Source organism: Ictalurus punctatus, chromosome 9 (genome assembly GCF_001660625.3).
Source record: "Ictalurus punctatus breed USDA103 chromosome 9, Coco_2.0, whole genome shotgun sequence".
NCBI classification, from domain to species: domain Eukaryota; kingdom Metazoa; phylum Chordata; class Actinopteri; order Siluriformes; family Ictaluridae; genus Ictalurus; species Ictalurus punctatus.
Window position 1 is genome coordinate 18,791,128 of NC_030424.2, and position 15,108 is coordinate 18,806,235.

The following is a 15,108-nucleotide window of genomic DNA, read 5'->3' on the forward strand; positions in this document are numbered from 1 at the left end:
GTTATAGTAAAACACTGAGTTAGTTTTTAACTATAAAACAAAGAAGTCATTTATATCATGTATGACAGGGGTTCCCAAACTTTTCCAGGGCAAGGCCCCCCCAAATGGCATTATCATTTGACCGAGGGCCCCCTTTTGCAAGATGTCTTTAAAACACATTAAAAATGCACACTTCTGAATATATCCCCCATTTTTATTAATAATTACATTTGACATGTCTGTGTGGTTGTCTGAGAGTAAGAAAGAGAAAACATACTAGTGGGAGGGATGGGCACACTAAATTGTTGAGGGCCCCCCTGGCGGCCCCCACTTTGAAACCACTGATGTACGATACACAGTAAAATCCCTAGTGTTGAATTAACACCCAGAGTGTTTATTTGAGTCCCATGGACTTATATAAACACTGTAGCGTGTAAATTCAACACTGTGGGTGTTAAATCAACACTGTGATTTTGCTGTGTATGCAAATATCACAATGGAAGAATAATAATCTTTTATTAAAATAATTGAATCGGCAGAACAATATTTTAATTTATTCATTTACAATGTGCACCACATTTAACCTGGTTAATTACAAGTGTTCTTAAATCATACCTACTGCAGCATGTGGTAAATACTATACATGATTGCTGCAATGTTGCTCAGGTTGTAGTTGTAGTGGGCAATGGAGGCTGCACTGGTACTTCAGGCCCTGGAGAGGCTGCTGTAATGATGGAGCATGAAGGGGCATCTGTGGTCAGTGCCATGTGGTGCTGATGATGTGGCACTACACATTGGTTGGCCAGGGGAAAGTGATAACCTGAATGAATAAGAACCTCCAGCCTCTTGATAACCTCACAGCTGGGAACGGAGCCTGACATGTTCACCCCTAACATCTGAGCGATGACAGTACAGAAATCCATCAGCTGTAACACAAAAAAAGGCAAGCAAGGTCATTTAATAATGAAAGAAGATGGGATACATCTTGAGTTCATACAGAATGCAGACTCATTCAGACTCTGAGTAATAGTTACTATTCACTACCTTCTTCTCTCTGTGAGCGAGCTCTGCCATGGCACTGGCCTGACTGTGGAGCAGTCTCTGTGCTTGCTGTAGTTCATCCCTGGCTCTGTGTGCCTCATTCTGGAGCTCCGTCTTTGCTGTTGCAAGTCTCCTCTCCACTTTCACTTTGTTCTTCTCCAGTTTTCCCAGACTTTTAGTCTGATCTTCAATGGTTCTGTTCTGTTCCATCACTCTGATCTTATTGCACCAAACAAAGCAATGCCTAAGGTATTGTAACTTAGTCTTGGCCAATTCCCACCCACCAGTCAGGTCTCCCATACGACAGCTACCAACCAGGGAGGGTGGCGTGTATCACATGCTTCTTCCGAGACACGTGAAACCAGCCAACCACATCTTTTTGAACTGCTGCATATGCTTTGTCACAAGGCAGTGTAACACAGTTGGAGGAAAGCGCTATCTACCCTCTTCTGCATACATGAGCTCGTAGACACCCATGATTGGCTAGGGTCATTATGATTGACAAGGGAGAATGGCCTGGCCAGTTTTGCGCTCTAGGACTCCCGGCCACAGATGGCCATGGCATCAATGGGATTGGAACTTGCAATCTCTAGATAATGGAATGAATGCTGTTGCCCTACTTGGGAACCCTACTATAAGATTTTATTTTTTATGTTTATATATGTTAGGATTGAAATTATGTGGCAAAGGATAATTTAGTCTTTTACATTCACTTGGCACTTAACATATTCAACCTTAAATTATATTTCACAGCAGTATGTCCATTACTATATACACATTTTTAATTCATAGTTATTGATCTCCATTTAAACATGATTAAGACACTCTGCCTCTTCTTGGCATATGAGCCAGAGCTCTCTTCCCCTCTACCTTGAGCTCATTGGTGTGTGAGAGCTGGGCCTTCAGGTCAGTGGTAGAGAGCCGCATGGCATTAAGCTCAGCCTGAAGCCGCTCCACCTTCTTCTGCAGCTTCCTGCTGGCCAGTGTAACATCATCCCTCTCCACAGCCAGAGCTGAACGACTCCTCTTCTCTTCATCCAGCTGGGCCACCTTCCTACGTAGCAGATCCATGTGCAGTTCCTTACTCTCTAGGCGCTGCTTCTGCTCCTTGAACTGCACCCAAAACAGCCGAGAATAGAACACAGTAATAAAGACTGTGTCAAATTAGGCAAATCAGTGGAGGAACCTATGTCTCATGGCTCTATAAGATATACTGTATACTGTACAGTATACTGTAATATAGTTGTAAGGTATAGTATAATGCATATAAACACAAATATCTGACATGCATCAGGAAGAAGTATAGAAGCCACATATTCTACATTCTTCATTATTCTTCAGTCACTGTCAATCTTATACCAGCTACAGTTAAATGTTTTTGTAGATGTAACCAACACTTTCAAACCTTTTTTTGAAGATTGTAAACCAGACTCTTGGTTTCCACTAAAGCTGTTCCCTCCTGTCTCGTCAGTTGTTCTGCACGTATCAGTATGGCCTCAAGTCGCATGTCAAAGCCCAGATCTGTGGTTATGTGCTCAATTCTCATTTTCTCTGAAAGATGCTCCAGAAATTGCAAGTACTGCATGAAAAATAGAAAACCTAACAAATAAGTTCAGTGTATTGAAGTATAAGAAGACAGCCCTGATTTAAATTGGCAAGAAATACAACCACTGAAGTGGAAAGATGCAGAGTGGTGTTAAGAGTGTTGTGCGCTCACTTGTTGTTTGTCATGACTCTGCTCATCTTTGCTCACTCCTGCGGTGAACAGCTCTGACTCCAGTGTTTGCATCTTGTTCTGGAGCTGCTGCTCCCTTTGTTCTGCTGCTCTGCGCAGCTCTGACTGCCTGCCAAGTTCCTGTAACAGTGCAGCCAGTCTGGACTCCATCTCTGTAACAGACTGTAGCATACACAAACAGTATTAGCATGTGAATAGAATACCATAGTGAACTGTTTTTATGTAAAAATGGAACCAAAGCCAGACCAGTAAGCCATAAGAAATAATAAAATATTTTATGTCTGTAATATTTAATATATATGTTTTTTGTCTGCTGTGTTAACACCACCTCAGTGCTGCTCTTCTCTCTTCTGCAGACTTCTCTGAGTCTCTCCAGAACATGTTCTTCTTTAGGCAGAGAAATGGCAGGCTCATTTCCAAGCATAACTTGCACTTCTTTCAAAAAAGACTCCATGCGACTGTGTAGTGCCTGTGCCTCGTTTTGGCTCCTAAGGAGTCTTTGCTCCAGATCCTGAGAACGCTTCTCATAAGGCCTACACTCGTCCCTAGCAGCAACCAGAGCAAGTTCACTTTCCTGCAGCTTGCTCCTCAGGCTCTTATTGTCTACTTCCAAGCCCTGTTTCTTTAGCAGAATGCAATCAAGTTCCTGAGAGACACAATGCAGTGTAGGAAAACAACATGGATCTGCACATGCCAATAAAAAGCATTTATACGCATCTTAATTGTTACATTTCTGCGAAATGCCAGATAAATGGACAGGACTATACCTGTCTAATAGAGTTCAGCTCACTTGCTCGGATAGCTGAGACTTTCTGCTCATGGTCCACGTCGGCCACTAGTCTTCTAATTGTTTCCCTGCTGGCTTTACTCTCCACGTCATGAGATTTCGCACTTTCCTCTAGTGCACATATCTGTGTCTTCTGTCTATCTCTCTCCATGCAGCACAATTCCACCTAAAAATGCGAATAAGTTTCAGGGACATGGAGACATTTAAAACTTCATGTTGAACGCAGAGCTCATCATCAACTCACCAAAGAGACAACAGTCTCCATGGGTTTATCATTCCCAGCCAAATCAACAGACAGCTTGCTGGCTAGTCTGGATAAAAAGTCCTCATACTTCCTCTGCAAATCGTTTGCCTCTTGCTTTGTTTTGTTCCATTCTTTAAGATACTCCCTAGAAATAAAACATTCAAACTTTATATACATTTTCCATGTGTATAAAGGAATGCAGATAGAATTTATCAACAGAGATGAATAACCAAAACTCACTTGGACTGAATCTCCATTTGTAATGCTCTTTCCTTCAAATCTTCATTCTCCTTGGTAAGTGCTAGTAATTTCATATCTGTAATGTTTTTAGAGGAGGCAATAGACATCATTTCTTGTTCTGTGTTGTGAATGTGTTCTCTGAGGGAATTGATGAGAGATGCCTGTCTGGCCTCAGTCTCTTTGTGCCGGTCACTTGCCTCTCTCAGGTCTTTCAAAGTAGTTTCCTGAGAGGAAAGCTTGGACTGACAATCCACCAGCTGATGAGTTAAAACAAAGTTTGCATGAAGGATATGTTTAAATTAGACTTGATCCTTTAACTTAAGCTTTAAGATATCATACCTTTAAGTGGATAGTTTGATATTTGGCCTGGAGGGCTGCGAGCTCCTCTCGAGCAGACTCTGTGGCCTGTTTGTAGTGGTGCAGGTGCTGCTGCATTACTGAATCCTCCATTGCAACGATAAAATGTGCTGATCTGTTAATGTTATGAGCACAGAAAAACCTCAGGGTTTCTCTAACTTTTTAACCAGTGACACCATTTTAAGGACTTGAGTAGGTGGACACAATTACATGGGCAGAAGAGGTACTCCAAAATGGCTAGAGAAATTAAACAAATCCCCTGCGACCCCACAACTCAGGCAACTCCACATCCCCCACATGGGACTATGACCCCAAGGTTGAGGACCACTGGATTATCTCTACATTGAACTTCAACTTGTAAATGCTGTGTATTAAATATAATCTACAATGAAAATATAATCTACAACGAAGAGTTGTTAATCATTTCTGTTGGTTTCAAAAGGAAGCAGCTGGATTTTTCCTTGGATCAACAAATATAGTTATGCAAAATTAACTGTATTATGACGTTATAGCTCAAGTTTCCGTTATATATATATATATATATATATATATATATATATATATATATATATATATATATATATATATATAAATAAAACGACAGGAAAACTTTAACCAAGCGCTTTTTTATCCTTACCAACTTTGTGTCTTTTTTTCTGTGCACGTTTTCCCCTCTCGACTGTGAATGTCCTGAACAGAAATGCCGCAATGTTTCGCTTTTTGTCCCTAAGCAACACACCAACATTTGGGTCCACCGATAGGGGCGCTGCTGCTCCTGACAACACAATATCATAGAAAATGAGACTGGTGTCTCTGCAGAACAACAAAAAGGCGTTGTTCAACCGGTTTACCTGATTTGTTAAAATAACGTTTCCCCTCTCGACTGTGAATGTCCTGAACAGAAATGCCGCAATGTTTCGCTTTTTGTCCCTAAGCAACACACCAACATTTGGGTCCACCGATAGGGGCGCTGCTGCTCCTGACAACACAATATCATAGAAAATGAGACTGGTGTCTCTGCAGAACAACAAAAAAGCGTTGTTCAACCGCTTTACAAACATACGCAATCAGTGCAAAACGACGTAACGACAGATTACAACCAGAAAAAGTACAATAATGATAAATTAGCCGATATGATTCGTTGAATTGAAAGTTTGCTACTACCGCTGAGGAATTAGCATGTGCTGACCAGGACATTCAATGTTCTCAAAGTTTTCTAAAGGTCCATTTGCAACTTTTTATAACGTGTTAACGTTTTCTAATGTATTGCGACTTAAAACGTGGTTGGACAGGATCAGAAATGAGTACTAGTATTTGTTTAATATATACTGAGGTAATGTGTGGTTTAAAAACACACAGGTGCTTCCTAAAACTGATTCTTAACGTGCACTCAGAGGAATCAAGGAGAGAGGAGACAAGTCTGCGTCCGAAATCGCGTACTGTATTACCATGGAAACAGCACGTACTAATCAGTATGCGTGTGTGTAGTATGAATACAATCCCGGACATACTACATCCGCCATGTTAGCATTGTCATGTGACCTTCGACGTCATAATAAACACAAAAATCTTAAACAAGTTAACAATTTATTCGGGTATTGTTAAACACCAGAGCTCGTCCACATCATGCCCGTTGCATTATGGGATTGTTTGACTCGCGTAGTATCCATCGGTTGCATACTGTAAAAGCTCACCGGGCATTTCTCGCCTACTGAGAATTCGGACATACTTCCCTTCTGCCGTACTGCTTTTCGCCTACTATGTAGTAGGTAATTATGCGGTTTCGGACGCAGCCACAGGTGCTTCCTATGCGGAAGTAATATTTGTTGTAGTGCGTGACGTAGGCCTCCAGTAAATTATCCTCCACTAACCGCCCCCCCCTTTACAATAACTGATTCCAAAAAATGCTAAATTTATCTTTTTGATTACTGTTGGTAAGGTTGTTGAATTCAATGAATGTCATCAGTTATTGAACTCACTCAAGTAATTTTAAAGAGACGCTTCAGCAACAGAAGGCTTCTATATTTGTCCTCGTTTACTTTTCTTGCACCATTTCCTCGCAAGGAGAAGTGCAGTTTAAGAAATGAGAAGCAACCCATGCATTAAACCTGCACATCTGCGTTTAGGACACAGTCTCTTAGTGGGCGGGGCTTATGAACTTCCACGTGGTGTAACATATTGGGTGACGTAAGCAATACCGGAAGTGCCATCTCTATTCATTTCTACAAAACAAACTTTATCTAAAAATGTCAGAGTCTGAATTGTGCACGGAGAAAGTATCTCGTTAGGTCAATTCAGATATGACCGTTACTTATTCTGTCTTCTGCAAGAGCGCACATGGTATGTACTGAATTGAAGCTGATTTAGTGTATTACTGTACAGAGGAGACTGAAGTTCAGCTAACGCTAGCTAGCTGCCCTGATTATAATACTGTCAGCTAACGTTACTACATACTGTTTGTTCTGCAGACCATCACTGTACCCGGTTTTAATGCAAAAACAGTAAGAGACATAGTTTAACATAAAGTTCGGTAGTTATATAATTATGAAGGACTTTGACAGCTAGCTAGCTGATTACTGTCAAGGTCAGTAGGTTGAAAAACATATAGCGTTAAATGGTACTATTACTGCTAGAAGACTTAATGATGCAATCATAATGTTTATTTACACAGGTAGCTAGGTATGCTAGCTAGGTCTCTGACAGCTTTGACATCCTGGAGACTGTATCAGCCTTTGGAGAGGACACTTTACTCCAGATTAGTCTCTGGAAGAGCACTAAGGCTGGAGAAATGTCCAGGCTCAGGGCTCAGCTGCTGTCTACCAAATATGCTGTCCTGCAGCGCCTCATCTCACAAACTTCACACACACTGCAAGAACAATCCCATCATCACATTCAGCGATGCCTGGTCTTATGGAATGCGAAGACTCGTTTTTAACCCAAAACATGGCATGGTACTCAAAACATGGAATATACACAGAACATTTCAATCCACCAGTGGAACCACCAAATCTGTGCTGAAGCAAGCGGGCATGCCTGGCAAAAAAACATTAAAGGGACCAAGGACTAAGCAGCCATCCAGAGCCAATCTGCCAGCCCCAGAAGAGGCAAGTTGTTTATTTTGAGCTAGTGGGAATAAATCTAGAGCTAACGTTTAGGAAAACTGTTCTCTATTCCCTCATACCTCTTTCAGATTAAAATGACTAAAATTGTAAATAATAATAATAATTAAAGGAACTCATTATGCATTGGCTGACCTGATTTTTTTCTTAACAGGATATGATGCAATGTATCGCCTATGCAACAGCTGAACAATACCACCTACCTACTCTCTGCCATGACCTAATAGCTAATGGCTTTTTTGAAATAAGAGACTTGCCCAGAGGTTGGTTGAAGTGTAGCATCACTTGCTTCTTCTATTTTTCCTTTGGATGTTTAACTGTTTTAATGGTAATGCTATAATCAGTGTTTTCACACACATTCATGCATAAACATGACTGATCTGTAAGTTATTTCTTAACATTGTCATTCTCTTTTTATGTTTAGATGCAGCTAATGTTCTGGTGATTGGAACAGAAATGGCATCAAAACCAGATGATTCTGCCATGATGTTTTTCTTCAGGTACGCTGAAATGCGTGTTCTCTTCACATCGCCGCTCTTTTCTCATAATTCAGTTCTAAACCAGGGATGTCCCGTCTTACCTGCAAAGGTTTGGTGTAGATTCAGGTTTTCTTTCCAGCCAAGCAGGAACTACACCTGATTCCACCTGTTTAAGTAGTCGATATAAGCGGTACGGCTTCTGCTCGGTTGAAATGAATGCCTGCAGACACACCTGCCCTTTGCAGATAAACTTGTCCACTCCTGTTTAACACTAAAAAGAGTTTTTCTTCAATAGGGAAGGCTCAGTGGTTTTCTGGAATGTTGATGTAGAAACTGTGAGTAAAAGCTTTCCGTGTTTCCTGTCTCAGTATGTTTTTTTGGTGTGGTTTAGAATAGATCTAACTTCCACACTTGTGAAATACATCTCAACAGCTCCCTGTTGCTTATGTGTGTTTCTGTGTATCCATACAATTTTGATTTACAGTTAAAGAAAGTGATGCGGATATTGGAGCAACATGAGATTCAGCCGTATGAAGTGGCTTTGGTCCACTGGGAAAATGAAGAGATCAATTACTCAATAGAAGAGTATGTCATGACGTGTGACTTTTACATACATTCCTCTGTATATCACATATCGTGGCAGTATATTTTTGCAGTGTCTAATGGGACATATGTTTTTTGTTTACTTACTTAGGGGAAATACAAAGCTCCATCGGGGAAACTTCATATTTAATAGCGACATGGACTATGAACAAGTCCTTCTGGAGAAATTTGCATTTTCTAATGCTCTGTCTCTCTCAGGTGGGCAGGAGATTTATTCCTGCTGTTACACATGTCTTGAAGAATTTTTTCTTCCTAACATTAGCCTTTTATTCATACGTTTAAAATGATTTTATCACAGTTAAGCTGGCGATATGGGAGATGTCTCTGGATAACTTTGTTGAATCTATTCAGCCAATTCCAGAGGTAGCCCCACTTATTTAGTGTACATTTATACATAACAGCATCTGAAACTGCTTGTAACTACATGATGAAATCTGTACCATACATCCATTTGAAGAGAAGCATTAATATATGGAATAGGACAGTTTTTTTTTTTGTTTTTTTTTTTGGAATGTCACGTGTTTTATTTATTATGGAAATAATAAGACACATAGCACATTTAGAATCTGTTGCATAGGAATTATAAATATAAATCATTTAATAAACATAATGCATATTGTACAGTCACATTTCAAAGACAGTCATATACTCTCCCAACAGACACTAAAGTCTGGGAAGTCAGTCAAACTGTCCAGGGCAGAGGTCTTGCAGAAAATAGGAGAACTGTTTGCTCTGAGGTGAGAAGTCACCTGTAGAATAACAAAACCTGGATATCAAATTTTCAAAGTTAATTCATGTTTTAATCATGTCATTTTACAGGCACTGCATTAACCTCAGTTCAGATCTTCTCATCACTCCTGATTTCTACTGGGACAGAGAGGACCTGGAGCAACTGTATGACAAAACATGTCAGTTTCTCAGTATCAACCGTAGGGTCAAGGTAATGATATTAAATAATCCCGTCTGTGTTATCAGTCTTTGGTTTGTACTCAATAAACACACAGAGAAAATCTTATAGCCTTATTCGGTTTCTACTACGTCTTCTATAACTATATCAGGAAGACAGAGTGTGATAGTCACCTTCTATTTATCCTCTATAACTTGATATGAACATGAACATGAACATTTGTGGCTCAGTTGGTAGAGCGGGTTGTCCACTAATCGTAGGTTTGGCGGTTCGATTCCCGGCCCACATGACTCCACATGCCTCGGGCAAGTGTCCTCGGGCAAGACACTGAACCTCAAGTTGCTCCCAATGGCAAGCTAGCGCCTTGCAACTGCTACCATTGGGGTGTGTGTGTGTGTGAATAGGTGAATGAGAACCAGTGTAAAGTGCTTTGTAGAACTGCTAAGGTTAAAAAAGCGCTATATAAGTGCAGGCTATTTATTGTTGTTTATTTTTGGCCATCTGCATGTTTGGGTAATGAACTGGGGAGGGGTGGGGGGACAGTGTGCCCACTGTAAAATATGGTGATGGATCACTGATGCTTTGTTGGCTGTTTTGAGGCTAGACATCCACTGGTTGTTGAATTTCACTACATACCAGAATATTTTGGCCCCAAGCTTAGTTGTCTCTGCCAGAAAGTTAGGATATGTAGATGAATCTTTTAATATGAAAATGACCCCAGACATAACAGCCAAGTCAGCACAGAAATGGTTGTGGCCAATAATTCTGTAGTTGACTGTATGACTTGTATAAAACAGTGGTGGTCCTAATGCATTCCTGTGGTGTTGTGTAGGTTGTGAATGAGAAGCTGCAGCACTGCACTGAACTGACAGACCTGATGAGGAATCACCTTGGTGAAAAGCACAGTCTCCGACTGGAGTGGATGATTGTAATCTTGATCACTATTGAGGTCAGTTCATGTGTCTGCTGCTTTCAGATCCAATGATAAAGCCTGCCTGCCTCTTGACTATCGTGTTAACTCAATAATACAAATGTTTGCAGCATGTCTAGCTATTCTCCTTAATAAATATAAAATGAGAATGAAATACTGTCCAAATAGAGAAGGTTACAAACATTTCAATAGGAAATGAAGATGAACAAATCTCAGTTAAAAATCATCTTTGTGAATGCTGTAGGTTTGTATAATAATAACAAATATAATTATAACACATTTAAATCTTAAAAACAGAGCTTTTAAAACTAAAGTGAAAAACAGTGCAAGTAGAATCATTTAAAGATTGTAGCAAATTTAGATCGCATTAAAGCAGGACAAGTAATACAGCAGTGTAAAACTGTCCACCTTGTTGACCCCATCTTTAGTTTCAGGAAGCCAATTAGTGACAACATTCACTAACAAAAGGCTAATATGTCTTTATAGAATGATTTAAAACAACCTCAATTCCTAAAAAGTTGGGACAGTATGGAAAATGGTAATAAAACAATTTGATGTTTTACCTTATCAACTGCATAGTTTTTTGAAGATAAATGTTTATTTTGAAATTGATGCATACAGCATGTTCCAATTTTAGGGCTAATAGCGATGTGACAAGTTGAAATAAGAAGGTGATGTGAAACAGGTTAGGCAATCATCTAATCATAGTATATAAGGAGCCTCTAAAAAAAGGTCTAGTCCTTTAAGATCAAGGATTGGTCGAGGCTTATCAATCTGCCAACAGATACGTCAGCGAATAGCCAACACTGAGAACAACATTCCCCAAATGCAAATCGATAGGATTTTGTAAATTTCACCTTCTGCATTGCACAATATTTAAAAGATTCAAGGAATCCGGTCAAATCTCGGTGCGTAAAGGGCAAGACCGAAAACCAGTTCTGAATGCACGTGATCTCCGATCCCTCAGAAGTCACTATCTTGAAAGCCGTCATGAGTCTGTAATGAATATCCTGACATGGGCTCGGGAATACTTTGGTAAACCTTTGTAAGTCAACACCATTTGCCGCTGCATCCACAGATGCAAGTTAAGGCTTTACTATGCAGAACAGAAGCCATACATCAACACTGTCCAGAAGCACCGCCGACTTCTCTGGGCTCGGTCTCATCTGAGATGGACAGTAGCACAATGGAATTGTGTTTTGTGGTCCGACAAGTCCAATAGTTTTTGGACAAAACAGCCGTCGTGTTCTCCGGACCAAAGAGGAAAAGGACCATCCAAGCTGTTATCAGCATCAGGTCCAAAATCCAGCATCTGTCATGGTATGGGGGTGTGTCAGTGCACATGGCATGGGTAACTTGCACATCTGTGAGGGAACCATTAATGCAGAAAGATATGTACACATTTTGGAGCAACATATGCTGCCATCCAGAGCAGGACAACAAGGACTACAAGCACATGGTTGTGTAAGAAGAGAGTGCGCGTGCTAGCATGGCCTGCCTGCAGTCCTGACCTGTCTCAGATTGAGGATGCGTGGCACGTTATGAAGCACAAAACAAGGCAATGAAGGCCAAGTACAGTTGTGCAGCTGAAGAAGTGCATAATGGATAAATGGGGGAAAATTCTGCTTGTTAAACTTAACCAACTGGTGTCTTCACTCAGCGCCCAAACGCTTAATAAGTGTTATTAAAAGAAAATATGATGTTACACAGTGGTAAACATCGACTGTCCCAACTTTTTTGGAGTGTGTTGCAGTCAAAAAGATATGAAATGAGTGTATATTTGTTTTTTTGTTGCATTTTCCATACTGTCCCAACTTTTTCAGAATTGGGATTATAATCACAAAATTGCAACCTTATGTGAGGTTTTTATTTATTTTATTAATCACCTGTAGTCCATAAATAAGGAAAAAAGCTGCAACTAAATGCATTCATTCAAAGCTAAATATTTGTGTCTTTTGTGCAATCTAAAGGTGATGTTTGAACTCGCCCGTGTGGTCTTCTGAGGAGACAGACGTCTTAGAGGAGGATGTGACTGCCACAATGAAATCAGCCAAGCATGTTTTAAAAGGTTTCAGTGTTCATACAGCTTAACTGCATCTTTTCTGAACCTCTATTCAGTAGACTGTTGTCAGATGTAAGTTTTCAATAGATAAATAAAACTCGATGCACAAATCTTTGAAAAGGCTTATTTATTGGCAAAAGAATAATGTAAAGGGAAGGAAAACAGTATTATTATTCTGCTTCTATAATCCTTCTGTTTACACATTTTGCGTCAAAGAAACATTATTGTAATAGTGAACTTGTGTGTTTTTTTTTTCTTTAAATAAGTCCAAAATAATGTAAATCCAAAGCAGAGGGGGCGTCTCACATCTTTGCACGAGGCTCTATTTCAAACCTTATTCTGCTATTTTAAAATGCAAGTGGACTGAGTGGTTGATTCTAGTAGGTGCATAGCTCAGAGGAGTTTTCAAATTCAGTCACATTTATATGCGTTTTAAAATAAATAAATAAACTAAAACAACTGGAAGAGGCCCGGAAGCCCATTTTCATACCTCATCATACAAAATTGAAATCTTTTTAGGCTGCTGTACAAGGAGCCATTTAAGTAAAGGACACCCTGTAACCAGGCTACAAACTCGTTTATTTAGTCACATGACCTAAAGCATTCCATTTTGTGAAGCCTTACGGATCTATTTAGACCAGCCTGCAGCCTCAGATTAACTGTTCATCTGTCATGAAGCAAAGTCACAAGGGCCTCCCTAATCTAAGAAAAAGCTGGTCTTTGTGGTAGAACTCCTCACCATGGCCCCTACTGTGATATACTCTCTTTAGTTAGGTCTCGTACTACTCATCGACATTACTTATAGACTTGCTGCCCCAGGAAGACTGCATTGCTACCTGGCTGTCACTGTGCACCTTCTCCAGGTTAACATCGCCTTCCCAGTGGCATGAGTGTGGTGATCCTCTCCAAACACCTTTCCAGTTAGTACTAATGCCTGGTGCCTCATGACATTGTGGCATACATTATCCTCCACCTCTGGAGCAGGGATCAATGTATGTCACACTGCTTCTGTGAATACTTTTGGTCCCCTGTAAATAGGAACCAATGACCGTCTGGTGAGAAATTGGCCCTGGTCTGTTTTACAGAGTTATTTGTTGCAGATGCCGAGCTACACGTTACGTCATGGTTTTGTGGAAAGGACTCGACATGCATGCATGCATGTACACATAACCAAAAAGATATTCAGGTGATTCTCACAATCACTGGTGGTTACTGAGGGTTCATACAATTTCATTTAAATATTTAACACAGAGCAATTTATTACGAACACCTTTACTACTCATTCATGCAATTATCTAATCAGCCAATCAGGTGGCAGCAGTGCAATGCATCAAATCATGCAGATACGAGCCAGCCACCTGTGATCTCAGTGATTTTGACTGTGGCATGATTGTTCGGGCCAAACAGGCTGGTTTGAGTATATCTATACAGTGCTGTGAAAAAGTATTTGCCCCCTCCTGTTTTGTATATATCTCATACTAAATTGTTTCAGAAATTAACACAAAATCTAAGATAAAACAAAGACAATCTGAGTTAACATAAAATAAGTTTTTAATTGATAATGTTATATATTGAAGCCAAAAAGTTATCCACTGCCAACTGGACCTGTGTGAAAATGTATTTGCCCCTATAGTTACTAATTCCCCAAATCTATGAAACTGCATTCATAATGGGGTTCAGCTGGACTAGACGCAACCAGACCTGATTACTGCAAACCCTGTTCAATCAAATCAACACTTAAATAGAACTTCTGCAACAACGTGAAGTTGGTTAAAAGATCTTACACAGTAACCCATTATGCCAAAATTGAAAGAAATTCCAGAAATGATGAGGAAGAAGGTGGTTGATACATCAGTCTGGGAAGGGTTACAAAGCTATTTCAAAGGCTCTGAAGATCCACAGTGAGAGCCATTATATCCAAATGGAAAAACTCGGCACAGTAGTGAACCTTCCCAGAAGTCGCCGACCTTCCAAAATTCCTCCAAGAGCACAACTACTCATCCAGCAAGTCACGAAAAAGCCAAGGACAACATCAAAGGACCTACAGGCCTCTTATATTAATAAAGATCACTGTTCATGACTCCACCATCAGAAAGACACTGGCCAAAATGGCATCCATGAGGTGAAAACCTCCTAGTCCTAGTCCTAGAAGTAAGTGAAAGACTGAGCTCCAGTTATCGGAAGCATTTGGTTGCAGTTATTGCTGCTAAAGGTGGCACAACCAGATTTTAAGTTTAATTTGTTTTTCACATGGGTGACTTTTTTTGCTTAAATAAAATAAAAAAATTCAAAACAGTATTACGTGTTTACTCAGGTTGCCTTTGTTTTATGTTGTATTTCGTGTGAAGGTCTAAAATTTACACAAAAACAAGAAATCAGGAATACTTTTTCACAGCACTGTAACTGCCGATCTCCTGGGATTTTCATGCACAATAGTCTCTAGAGTTTACTCAGAATGCTGCAATAAAGAAAAACCACCCAATGAGTGGCAGTTCTGTGGACTGAAATACTTTGTTGATGAGAGGGGTCAACTGAGAATGGCCACACTGGTTTGAGCTGACAGAAAGGCTACAGTAACTCCAATAACCACTCTGTACTGTTGTGGTGAGCAGAAAAACATCTCA

The 15,108-nt window shown here is 40.1% G+C and overlaps 2 protein-coding genes across 3 annotated transcripts; one reads left to right on the plus strand and one right to left on the minus strand.

Annotated features, from left to right (window-relative positions):
- Positions 1-52: 52 nt before the first annotated feature.
- On the minus strand, positions 53-6,488 carry ccdc170 (coiled-coil domain containing 170). 2 transcript variants are annotated; one of them, XM_053682909.1, is made up of 13 exons: positions 6,363-6,488; positions 5,235-5,362; positions 5,021-5,158; positions 4,366-4,498; positions 4,027-4,283; positions 3,787-3,931; positions 3,523-3,708; positions 3,084-3,401; positions 2,738-2,917; positions 2,426-2,599; positions 1,891-2,133; positions 1,024-1,239; positions 53-905 (listed from the first exon to the last, which is right to left on the minus strand). In XM_053682909.1, the coding sequence occupies exons 4-13, from the start codon at positions 4,474-4,476 to the stop codon at positions 642-644; spliced, it is 2,094 nt and encodes a 697-aa protein (XP_053538884.1). In that variant the 5' UTR covers positions 4,477-4,498; positions 5,021-5,158; positions 5,235-5,362; positions 6,363-6,488; the 3' UTR covers positions 53-641. The 2 variants fall into 2 exon arrangements, with proteins under 2 accessions (XP_053538884.1, XP_053538885.1); XM_053682910.1 differs by having other exon boundaries at positions 6,078-6,448.
- A 62-nt stretch (positions 6,489-6,550) lies between these two features.
- On the plus strand, positions 6,551-12,594 carry rmnd1 (required for meiotic nuclear division 1 homolog). Its single transcript, XM_017477043.3, has 12 exons — positions 6,551-6,723; positions 7,055-7,487; positions 7,657-7,765; positions 7,927-8,002; positions 8,277-8,316; positions 8,466-8,566; positions 8,676-8,782; positions 8,883-8,947; positions 9,245-9,321; positions 9,404-9,524; positions 10,324-10,440; positions 12,393-12,594. The coding sequence occupies exons 2-12, from the start codon at positions 7,065-7,067 to the stop codon at positions 12,423-12,425; spliced, it is 1,269 nt and encodes a 422-aa protein (XP_017332532.1). The 5' UTR covers positions 6,551-6,723; positions 7,055-7,064; the 3' UTR covers positions 12,426-12,594.
- The last annotated feature ends 2,514 nt before the right edge of the window (positions 12,595-15,108 follow it).

Bases quoted from the DNA above. Each gene is read 5' to 3' on its own strand.
- rmnd1 (XM_017477043.3), top strand. From the start codon at position 7,065: ATGCTAGCTAGGTCTCTGACAGCTTTGACATCCTGGAGACTGTATCAG. The intron at 8,317-8,465 runs GTGAGTAAAAGC...TTTGATTTACAG, and splicing joins GGAATGTTGATGTAGAAACT to TTAAAGAAAGTGATGCGGAT. The intron at 8,567-8,675 runs GTATGTCATGAC...TTACTTACTTAG, and splicing joins ATCAATTACTCAATAGAAGA to GGGAAATACAAAGCTCCATC.
- ccdc170 (XM_053682909.1), bottom strand. From the start codon at position 4,476: ATGGAGGATTCAGTAATGCAGCAGCACCTGCACCACTACAAACAGGCC. The intron at 2,600-2,737 runs GTGAGCGCACAA...TTTTTCATGCAG, and splicing joins AGAGTCATGACAAACAACAA to TACTTGCAATTTCTGGAGCA. The intron at 1,240-1,890 runs GTAGAGGGGAAG...TGGTGCAATAAG, and splicing joins CACACACCAATGAGCTCAAG to ATCAGAGTGATGGAACAGAA.